At 43.6% G+C, this 11,837-nt stretch overlaps 1 protein-coding gene across 1 annotated transcript; it reads right to left on the reverse strand.

Moving 5' to 3' along the window:
• Positions 1-265: 265 nt before the first annotated feature.
• Positions 266-3,704, reverse strand: LOC102953141 (tubulin alpha-1B chain). The gene is made up of 4 exons (XM_007072974.3): positions 3,598-3,704; positions 1,991-2,213; positions 1,699-1,847; positions 266-1,428 (listed from the first exon to the last, which is right to left on the reverse strand). Exons 1-4 carry the CDS (start codon positions 3,598-3,600, stop codon positions 448-450), a joined length of 1,356 nt encoding a protein of 451 aa, XP_007073036.2. The 5' UTR covers positions 3,601-3,704; the 3' UTR covers positions 266-447.
• Between the last annotated feature and the right edge of the window lie 8,133 nt (positions 3,705-11,837).

Consider the following 11,837-nt stretch of genomic DNA (forward strand, 5'->3'; position numbering starts at 1 on the left):
CATTTTGTTGTACAAAGGTTAATTTTTCCTAAACCCGCTTTGACCTGCGTTCTGAAACTGAGGTGGTATTAACACATCAGTGTCAAAATCTAGCTCTCCTGCTTTTCCAGTCCAGTGTGCTCTTTTCCCCATACAGGCAGCTACACAGAAAGCTGGATGGATCCTTGGTATTACAACCCTGTTGCAGACTATCTTCCAGATGTAGATGAGTGGTAGTACATCTTGAATTGGAGAAAGCAATTCAGAAGAAGCACAGAAGTCAAACTTCCTTTCATAAAGCCTTTACTTTGAGACATGATGCAAAAATCTGACAGGTACACATGGAAAAGTAAGACATGGTCACAGTTAAAAGTGAAGACAATCTAACCAGAAGCTTTAATGCCTGTCAGCTAATGTTGAAGCTTAAGTTCTGAGTGTGACATGCTGCAGGGTTGAAAGGAATGGTAATTAGTATTCCTCTCCTTCCTCTTCACCCTCTCCTTCAACAGAATCCACACCAACCTCCTCATAATCCTTCTCAAGGGCAGCCATGTCCTCACGGGCCTCAGAAAACTCTCCTTCCTCCATGCCCTCACCCACATACCAGTGAACAAAGGCACGCTTGGCATACATCAGGTCAAACTTGTGGTCCAGGCGAGCCCAGGCCTCAGCAATGGCTGTGGTGTTGCTCAGCATGCACACAGCTCGCTGTACTTTGGCCAGGTCTCCACCAGGTACCACAGTGGGAGGCTGGTAATTAATGCCAACTTTGAAGCCAGTGGGGCACCAGTCCACGAACTGGATGCTGCGCTTGGTCTTGATGGTGGCAATGGCAGCATTGACATCTTTGGGAACCACATCACCACGGTACAACAGGCAGCAAGCCATGTATTTACCATGGCGAGGGTCGCATTTCACCATCTGGTTGGCTGGCTCAAAGCACGCATTGGTGATCTCTGCTACAGAAAGCTGTTCATGGTAGGCTTTCTCAGCAGAGATGACAGGGGCATATGTGGCCAGAGGGAAGTGGATGCGGGGATAGGGCACCAGGTTGGTCTGGAATTCTGTCAGATCCACATTCAGGGCTCCATCAAATCTGAGGGAAGCAGTGATGGAAGACACAATCTGGCTAATAAGGCGGTTAAGGTTAGTGTAGGTTGGGCGTTCGATATCGAGGTTTCTACGACAGATGTCATAGATGGCCTCATTGTCTACCATGAAGGCACAATCAGAGTGCTCCAGGGTGGTGTGGGTAGTGAGGATGGAGTTGTAGGGCTCAACGACAGCAGTGGAAACCTGGGGGGCTGGGTAAATGGAGAACTCCAGCTTGGACTTCTTGCCATAATCGACAGAGAGACGTTCCATCAGCAGGGAGGTGAACCCGGAACCAGTTCCCCCTCCAAAGCTGTGGAAAACCAAGAAGCCCTGAAGACCTGTGCACTGGTCGGCCTGTTAGAAAAAAGGAACAGACAAGAAAGATTATAATAGACCTTCCCAGAATTACAAAGCATTTCTTCACTTAAAATATCTTCATTGACGTTTATAAAATGACACCAAATAAATCATGTTGTAGTTGAAAATTTAAATACCCTATCAAGGAATAATTTACCAGTTGTCCTCACTCCATTATATTTCTATTCTGTGTTTGAAAAGAAAAGATCGTATTTCAAATGTCTTCCTTAGGGTCATTATTTACTTTATTCTGGAGAACAAACATACCAGTTTCCGAATTCGGTCCAAGACAAGGTCGATGATCTCCTTGCCGATGGTGTAGTGCCCTCGGGCATAGTTATTGGCAGCATCTTCCTTGCCTGTGATGAGCTGCTCGGGATGGAAGAGCTGGCGGTAGGTGCCAGTGCGAACTTCATCTGGAAGAGAAAAACAAAGCAGCCACCCGTCACTCACAACCTGCACACGCCTGCCCAACCCCAGGGTGTCAATGGAGCCCTCACGACAGACCTCCTGTCTCAAGAGCCCTGAGACCTCCCTTGGGTTACTGAGGCCAACTCACCAATGACTGTGGGTTCCAGGTCTACAAACACTGCCCTGGGCACATGCTTGCCAGCGCCCGTCTCACTGAAGAAGGTGTTGAAGGAGTCATCTCCTCCCCCAATGGTCTTGTCACTTGGCATCTGGCCATCGGGCTGGATGCCGTGTTCCAGGCAATAGAGCTCCCAGCAGGCATTGCCGATCTGAACACCAGCCTGGCCAACGTGGATGGAGATGCACTCACGCTGTGGAAAAGTAGGTAAAAAAAAAAAAAAAAAAAAAAAAAGAAAAAAAAAATCAGCATTAAACTAATCTAGTAGTGACTGTGAAGCAGAACAAAATAACTTAAGTAATCAATCTTACAAATTTCCCCTTCTAAAACTAGTTAAAATGTAACATCTTTTCTAGGAGACAATCACTACACTTTTTAATCGGCATTGCTTTTAATGTATTTCTTTTCACCCTGTAAATTGGGAAGGCCTCGTTCCAGACCAAGAAAGCTTAGTCACAGCTTTCTCCTTTGGAGCACCAAGATAGGGGGGAGGCCATTCATCCAGTGCTCAGGCTTCAGAATTCCATTTTAGACTAGGCGGCCAGATTTCCGGGCAGCTACCATCACAGGAAGCACGTGGCCAGAACAGTGCAGAGGAAATGTCTCGCCACAGGGACAAAGGGCGGGGTTTTGCGGCACAGGATGAATGAGCAATTCAGGGTGTGTGCGCGCGCGCCCGCGCCCGCCTGCGGCCAGCGGGACCGCGCAGCTGCAGACACGCAGCGGCCACGTCTGCTGAGGTGCTACCTCGGCCAACCATCTTCTGCTCCCCGGGCGCTAGGCTTAGCCTAGCACCCCCACATCAGTCAGGGCGCAGCAGGGGATTATCAGCAGCCCAGATCTGGACCAAGATCCGATTTCCATTCTCTCAAAATCCCTCACCGCCACCAGCTGCTCCTACACGCATTCCTAACATAGGTCAAGGGACAGATGGGAGTCTAGAAGCTGTTGGGAGCGAATTATCCTAATACGCTGGCGTACTGCAGCACACTAACACGGAGGATTCTCCACATGTAGCTTTTCTTTCGTTAAAAAACAAAAAAAAATTCAGGCTAACAGACGACACGCCCTACAGTGGCGGACGCGCAGGGCCCCAGCGCGCACGCGCAGACTGCAGGGGCGGTCTCCCGCCGCTCCCTGGCGGGAAGGTAACGGTCGCGCGTGCGCTTTTGTATTCCGGCTCCTTCCCGCCTCCGCTCTTCTCGCTAAGGAGGAAGTGAGGGCGTGGAGCCCGCGCGCGCTCCCGCCAAAGGCCGGGGAAGGAAGGGGGGATGGGAACGCGCGGGAAAGGACTGTAGGGTCTCGGGTCACTGCACCCCGGAGGTAAGGGCTAATTGAGAGCCCCAACCACGGTCTGGGGAGCTGGGGCTCCGCCATCCCCTCCCAAAGACAGAGAAGAAAATGCGCCCCCCCTTCCATGCCCCAGCCGTTCTCACTACTCCCACCCTCGCCTCGCTTTTCGCCCTCCAAAACGAGGAGCGCTGCGCTGATCTCTGGCTAAAAGGCCGTCCGAGACCGCCGGGCTGGCTTTTCCCGTTTTTCCAGAGCGAGGGCGGCGCCGCGAGTGGTCCACTCACCATGATGGCTAAGGGTTAGCAGGCGTAGGCGACAGGAGCAGACACCGGGTCCTGGTTACCGTCCCCGACAAGCTAAGAGTCGAGGTAAGTAACGCACTGAAGCGGGGGCGGTGCCGGAGCCACTTAAGTAGCGGTCCGGGGAGGGGCGGGCGGGCACAGGCGGTGCCACTGCCGCGGGCCCCTCCCCCGGCCCGGCGCGCCCACTCGGCGCCCGGCTCGGCCGCCGCAGAGGCGGGCTTCTTGGACCGGAGCCCCCTCCCCGCTCCGGGCCTGCTGGGCGGGGTCCGCCGCGCCTGCGGACAGCGAGCTCGGGTGCTGCAGTCTTTGGCGCATGGCTGCCAGGGCCTGGGCGGGGGGCGGGCGGCGGGCGCAGGTTCCGAAACCAGCCAACGTGGGAACGGGAAAGGAGGCTTGCCTTAATATGGACGAACCCTAAGACTTAAGAAGTCCATACAGTTTTAAAGATGAAGCACCATGAAATGCAGAAACTTCTGGTCCGGCTAGCTCAGCTGATTATTTTCATGTTGCCACAATTTGTCAGTGAGTTTTGCCTTTTTCTTTTCTCAGTTCCTTTAAAGGCAGGCAGTGCATTCTTTACTTACCTGGTAATGTGGAGGATGCAAGGTTTAGAAAACAGACTAGTTTTATTTGGTTTATTGTAATGACTTGTTCGTTAAAGTAAGGTGCAAGACGTTGGAAGCAAAAGTATTTCAGTCATTCAAAAAGTAGTACCGAAGCAATGAACATCGAGGCTGTTAAAACGACTTACTAGGCCCCATTTTTAGACCTAAACCAACAACTTTATGGAACAGTCTTAGGGGCTTTTAAAATGGGAGGATATTCAAAGATACATTTCACGGGCACCTGACTAGCTCAGTCGCTAGAGCCTGTGACTCCAGATCTCGGGGTGGTGAGTTTGAGCCCCAAGTTGGGTGTAGAGATTCTTAAAAATAAAATCTTAAACAACAACAACAACAACAACAACAACAACAGAAAAAACCCACAAAGGTACATTTCACATTTGGTAGCTGAATGGGAGTAGTGAGAACAGAAATTTGGGTAGAGAGGAAATTGTTTGACACCGAAGGATATTAGGAAGTAGGGAATCCTTGTGTTATATTTAGAGCTTTGTAAAACTCTATATAATGATAAATGCTTTCTGTTATGTCAAGATAGATCAGTTGGTTATGGCGCACTGCTTGGAGGCCCAGATAATAGTGGGTACCCCCTCCCCCCCAGACCTCGCCCTGCCTTTCAGGAGAATCTATTACAAGACCATAAACTATATATTGCTAACCCTTGTAAATGCATAAAGTGGTTAGTTAGGATAAAGTGTGGCTTTAAAATGGCCCTAGCAGAAACCTATTGCTGTTACACTATTCAAGATATCCTTGCAGTGATATGTTAGTAACAGAAAAAGTAAACATAAAACAGTAACAAGTCATAGCTCAAATTCAGTTATTACTTTACTCAGATTTGGTAAAGCCTTCACCCTTCATACCAAATAACAAATTTACACTATTAATATGTGTGTGTAGTTTGTAATGAGACATATATATGTGTGTGTGTGTGTATGTTTCTGATTTCATATATATTTCTAGTTTTATAAATATATATATAATATCTCCACTTCTATGAACCTGGAATACAAACAAGGAGGTTTTCTTTTATTTCTAATAAATATATATTTTTTGTAATCCTGTTAAAAGGTTTTCAACTCAAGATCCAAATTTACACACATTTTCCAAACTGGGTTACCAGGGACAGGAATATATTTAAATATTGTCTCACTTATTCTTAAAGGAGATGGAAAATGATTAGTTTGCTTGGCCCAGAAGAATGAATGTTAGGGAACCACCCTGCTTAACTCCATTTTGCTGTCTGCTCTGGATGAAAGCCATTTGGAAGCAGGCACCTCCCTTCTCCTAGCTCTCTGCAGAACCTTAGAGCTTTCACTGCAGAGATTTGCTCCTATGGGCCTATATGTTTCCCTAGACGCCTTCCTAAAATCATTAGCTTTGCTAGCCTTGTTTCAGTGAATTCCCCTGTTGTGAATGAGGAAGTATTTGAGGGGTTTTTTTAGGTCCCTGATGATACCTTGGTTTTTAGAGAGTAATTTAGAGCCAAAAAGGACTTTTAAATATTATCTAATCTGGTATCTTTATGCCAGAAAAATATTGAATAATGCTAAGTATATTTTGCTACCTCTTTAGTACCTGAAAGGAAAAGCTGACATTTGTTTTTTTTTGTACCCATATTAAACTTACATAGGTTTATTTACTTGTATTATATATAGATGTATATACTTTGTATATATTTAGCAACTAAATAGTAGTTATCTATTGCTGGGATATAAACAGTATTATCCACTGTCTTAACATTTTAACTGATTATATTATAGATCTTTCTTTTGTTGGACTGTTTCAGAGCTTGTAACAATTTGCTTTGAGTTTTTGATGTAATGGAAATGTTGTGTTGCTATTTGAGCCACTCCCATCTTTGCTACTTAATATTGTGGCCATTTGCTACTGTTTTAACTGTTCTTTGCAGTCAGAACATTTTTGATAATTCCATATTGTGGTTAAGACACAACAGTTCACTTTATACTTTGTTCCTTTATTAACCAGCTCTACAGGGAAAGACAAAAATAAGTAGCAATAACTTACCAAGCATCAACTATTTTCAAACATTTAGCCTTTATTCTTACTTATCACAGTGTTAATAAATTTACATATACTATTTTGTGTTCTCTCCCTGCCCTCCCCCCCCACCCCACCCACCATGGTATAGGGGAAAGAAAATGGGTTTGGGATTCAGATAGTTCTAGACACAATTTTAATTTTGTCAGTTAATGGTAGTATGACTTTAGATCCTTAATTATCTTTCTCCAGTTTCATTTATGAATGAGAATCAGTATTAGTTTGAATCATCTTTTTCTCATATTGTCATATTCAAACCCATTAGTAAATTCTATCAGCTTTATTTTCCATAATATTCCCATCACTTATTATCACATTCCCTTATTTCATAGCATTTATAGAATCTGAAATTATCTTGTTTGTATGTTTATTTACCTGTTTAAAATTTCCCCCTAATTGCATGCAAACTCCATGTCTGTTTGTGTGGAAGCCAATCTTTGTTGCCCCTCTAAAAACCACCTTCTTCCATCCTTCTTTGCCAAGATAACCCCTCTCTCTTTTTATTTTCTTCTTATTATTATTAAAAAAATTTTTTTAAGGTTTATTCATTTTTCAGAAACAGAGCATGAGCGGGGGAGGGGCAGAGAGAGAGGGAGACAATCTGAAACAGGCTCCAGGCTCTGAGCTGTCAGCACAGAGCCCGATGCAGGGCCCAAACTCACAGATGGCGAGATCATGACCCGAGTTGAAGTCGGATGCCTAACCTACTCAGCCATCCAGGCACCCCTCTTCTTCTTATTTTTTAATGTTTATTTACTTTTGAGAGAGAGACAGAGCGCAAGCAAGGGAGGAGCAGAAAGAGAGGGGACACAGAATGTGAAGCAGGCTCCAGGCTCTGAGCTGTCAGCACAGAGCCTGATATGGGGCTTGAATCCATGAACCACGAGATCATGATCTAAGCTGAAGTCCGACGCTTAACTGACTAAGCCACCCAGGCGCCCCCACGCTCTCTCTTTTTAAAGGATATTTATGTGCTCCATCCCAGGGGACAAATCAAGGGAACCCTATTTCCTTTTACCAGTTGTTTACTTGCTTTTTCAGTCTCCTTATGATTGGACCCCAGTTCTGGCCAATGGAACATAAAGGGAAGTTGGCTAGGGTATTTCTGAATGGTTTTGAAAGAACACTTCAACTACCTCCATTTTGACCTCAGTCTGTAATTTTTTTTTTTTTAAACAGGAAGATCTTTAAAAGTTTATTTATTGGGGCGCCTGGGTGGCTCAGTCGTTAAGCGTCCGACTTCGGCTCAGGTCATGATCTCCCGGTCCGTGAGTTCAAGCCCTGCGTCAGGCTCTGTGCTGACTGCTCAGAGCCTGGAGCCTGTTTCAGATTCTGTGTCTCCCTCTCTCTGACCCTCCCCCGTTCATGCTCTGTCTCTCTCTGTCTCAAAAATAAATAAACGTTAAAAAAAAAAAAGTTTATTTATTAATTTTAAGAGAGAGAGAGTGCACACACACAAGTGGGGGAGGGGCAGAGGGAGAGAGAGAGAATCCCAAGCAGGCTCCGTGCTGTCAGCAAAGAGCCCGACTCACAGATCACTCATACAAACAGTGAGATCATGAACTGAACCAAAATCAAGAGCTGGATGCTTACCTGACTGAGCTACCCAGGTATCCCCAACCCTCAGTCTGTACTTTCTAATTGATTAAATTCTTTTTTCCAAACTTCTCTTTTTTTTTTCTAATTTTATTTTTTGAATTTATATCCAAATTAATTAGCATATAGTGCAACAATAATTTCAGGAGTATATTCCTTAATGCCCCTTACCCATTTAGCCCATCTCCCCTCCTACAACCCCTCCAGTAACCCTCTGTTTGTTCTCCATATTTAGGAGTCTCTTATGTTTTGTCCCCCTCCCTGTTTCTATATTATTTTTGCTTCCCTTCCCTTGTGTTCATCTGTTCTGTGTCTTAAAGTCCTCATATGAGTGAAGCCATATGATATTTGTCTTTCTCTGACTAATTTCACTTAGCATAATACCCTCTAGTTCCATCCGTGTAGTGGCAAATGGCAAGATTTAATTCTTTTTGATTGCCAAGTAATACTCCATTGTATATACATACCACATTTTCTTTATCCATCCATCCATCGATGGACATTAGGCTCTTTCCATACTTTGGCTATTGTTGATAGTGCTGCTATAAACATTGGGGTACATGTGTCCCTTTGAAACAGCATACCTGTACCCCTTGGATAAATACTTAGTAGTGCAATTCCTGGGTTGTAGGGTAGTTCTATTTTTAATTTTTTGAGGAACCTCCATACTGTTTTCCAGAGTGGCTGCACCAGCTTGCATTCCCATCAGCAGTGCAAAAGGGATCCTCTTTCTCTGCATCCTCGCCAACATCTGTTGTTGCCTGAGTAGCTAATTTAGCCATTCTGACAGGTGTGAGGTGGTATCTCATTGTGGTTTTGATTTGTATTTCCCTGATGATGAGTGATGTTGAGCATTTTTTCATGTATCAGTTGGCCATCTAGATGTCTTCTTTGGAGAAGTGTCTGTTCATGTCTTTTGCCCATTTCTTCACTGGATTATTTGTTTTTTGGGTGTTGAGTTTGATAAGTTCTTTATAGATTTTGGATACTAACCATTTATCTGATATATCGTTTGCAAATATCTTCTCCCATTCTGTCAGTTGCCTTTTAGTTTTCCTTCCTGATTCTTTCCTTTCCTGATTGTTTCCTTCACTGTGCAGAAGCTTTTTATTTTGATGAGGTCCCAATGGTTCATTTTTGCTTTTGTTTCCCTTGCCTCCAGAGACGTGTTGAGTAAGAAGTTGCTGTGGCCAAGGTCAAAGAGGTTTTTGCCTGCTTTCTCCTTGAGGATTTTGATGGCTTCCTGTCTTACATTTAGGTCTTTCATCCATTTTGAGTTTATTTTTGTATATGGTGTAAGAAAGTGGTCCAGGTTCATTCTGCATGTCGCTGTCCAGTTTTCCCAGCACCACTTGCTGAAGAGACTGTCTTTATTCCATTGGATATTCTTTCCTGCTTTGTCAAAGATTAGTTGGCCATATGTTTGTCGGTCCATTTCTGGGTTTTCTATTCTGTTGCATTGATCTGAGTGTCTGTTTTTGTGCCAGTACCACACTGTCTTGATGATTACAGCTTTGTAGTACAGCTTGAAGTCTGGGATTGTGATGCCTTCTACTTTGGTTTTCTTTTTCAAGATTGCTTTGGCTATTCAGGGTCTTTTCTGGTTCCATACAGATTTTAGGATTATTTGTTCTAGCTCTGTGAAGAATGCTGGTGTTATTTCGATAGGGATTGCATTGAATATGTAGATTGCTTTGGGTAGTATTGACATTTTAACAATATTTGTTCTTCCTATCCAGGTGCAGGGAATATTTTTCCTTTTTTTGTGTGTGTGTCTTCAATTTCTTTCATAAGCTTTCTATAGTTTTCAGTGTATAGATTTTTCACCTCTTTGGTTAGATTTATTCCTAGGTATTTTATGGGTTTTGGTGTCTCTCTCTTTTTTTAAGATTTTATTTTTTAGGTGATCTCTATACCCAACATGGGGTTCGAATTTACAATCCTGAGATCAAGTCACAGGCTCTATGGACTGAGCTGCCAGGTGCCCCATCAAACTTATCTCTTAACTCAGCCAAAAGACCCTGCGGGCAAAGCATCCCCCATGGGAACCAAAACTACCCCTTTGAGCAATAAGGAGTGCCCTGAGCCAGCAGGACCCCTGGTGACTGACCCTAAGACAATATCAGTTTAACCTTCACTGCCTACCTGCACGTACCCACCGACCTTTGCTCCACATTTTCCTTATATATACCTGGAAGTATTTTCAACACTTTGGAGACAGTCCTTGAGATGTTTGGTCTGCTGTCTTCCCAGTGTTGCCCTCAATGAGATAAATTCCTTTCTTCTTTCACCACCACTCATTTCTCTGTCTTTGGGTTTTGTCAGTGGCGAGTAGTTGAACCTTATCTGTTTGGGGCTCCCAGAGCCAGGTGCTCTTGCACCCCTGTGCCCCAACTACAGTTTTCCCCCTGATCAAAAGAGATTGCACCCTTGAGAAAAGCCCTTTTGTTTCTGGTCTTCCCTTTGCTTTCTGTTTTTGGAAATGTCCTATGAAGGTGTAATGCCTGCAGCCAATTTAAGACTTTCAGGGTCTTAATATAAAGACAATCAGAGAGGTATGCCTGGGTGGCTCAGTTGGTTAAGCGTCTAACTCTTGTTTTTGGCTCAGGTCATGATCTCACAGTTTGTGGTTTGAGCCCTGCATCAGGCTCTGTGCTGACAGTGCTGAGCCTGCTTGGCATTCTCTGTCTCCATCTCTCTCTGCCCCTCCACTGCTCGTTCTCTCTCTCTCTCAAGATAAATAAATAAACATTAAAAAATCATTTATCTGTTAAAAAAAAAAGACAAAGAGATGCCAATTCAGTGCTCTGGCACTGTGAAGCTGCTAAGCCAACCTTAAAACCACCTACCTCCAGATTTATTATTATACTAAGTGCCTAATTTGTCATTTGTTGTTGAGTGCCAGACTTGGTGGTTGACTGGATACAGGGTTTGAAGGAAACTGAGGAATGGAGGTTAATTTTTAGGTTTTGGGTTTAAATAACTGATTGAATGGTAGTGTTTTTCACTGAGATCAGAACACTGAAGGAAGAAGTGGATGTGAACTGAAGAAGGGAGACAGGAGAAGCTAACAATTCAGCTTTTGTCTTGTTTTGAGGTTTAAGTGTCTGTGGTACATATACCTGGAGATGTCCATTAGTCATATATGCAGATAGGAGAGAGGAGAGAGACACAGATTTGAGAGTCTTCAGCATAAAGATGGTAATTAAACCGTGGAGATGGATAAGACCACTTGGGAAATATATAGAGCCAGGAGAGGAGTAGCCTTAGTAGAGAACTTGGCTTTAGTAGGAAACTGAAGAATGGCCTTATTCAAAGTAGAGAAAAGGAACCTATAAAAGGAGTCTGAGAAGGAATGATCGGGGAAGTAGAGCTGGGGGTCTCACAGGCCAAGGAAAGAAATGGTTTCCAGAAGAAGTGGTACAATACCAAATGCTGTAGGGAAGTTAAGTAGGGTAAAGACTACAAAGTGTTCATTGTATATATATATATATATATATATATATATATATATATATATATATTCATTGTATATATATATATTATTTTTCTCTCTCTCACTCTCTCTCTCTATATATGTACAGAGAAAAATAATATGACTTCTTTTATTTAATGGACAAATATTTATTGAGAGCTTACCACTCAAGTGCTCCTTTTAAATGTTGGGTAGATACAACAATGAACAAAATATGTTCTTCCCCCCTCATGGAATTTATATTTTAGTGAAGAAGAAAGAAAATGAATATGTAGCACAGAGATGTGAAATATAATGTCAAGTACTAATGAGTGCTATGAGGAAAAATAAAGTGAAAAGAGATTAAAGTTAAGAAGAATGCTATTTTAGATAAAGCGATCTGAGAGGGCCTCTCTGAGGAGGTAGTTATTTGAACAAAGATCTGAATTAGGTGATATAGTGGGCATTTCATGCAGATGAACATCAAGTGT

The sequence above is a fragment of the Panthera tigris genome, chromosome B4 (genome assembly GCF_018350195.1).
Source record: "Panthera tigris isolate Pti1 chromosome B4, P.tigris_Pti1_mat1.1, whole genome shotgun sequence".
In the NCBI taxonomy this organism is placed as follows: Eukaryota; Metazoa; Chordata; class Mammalia; order Carnivora; family Felidae; genus Panthera; species Panthera tigris.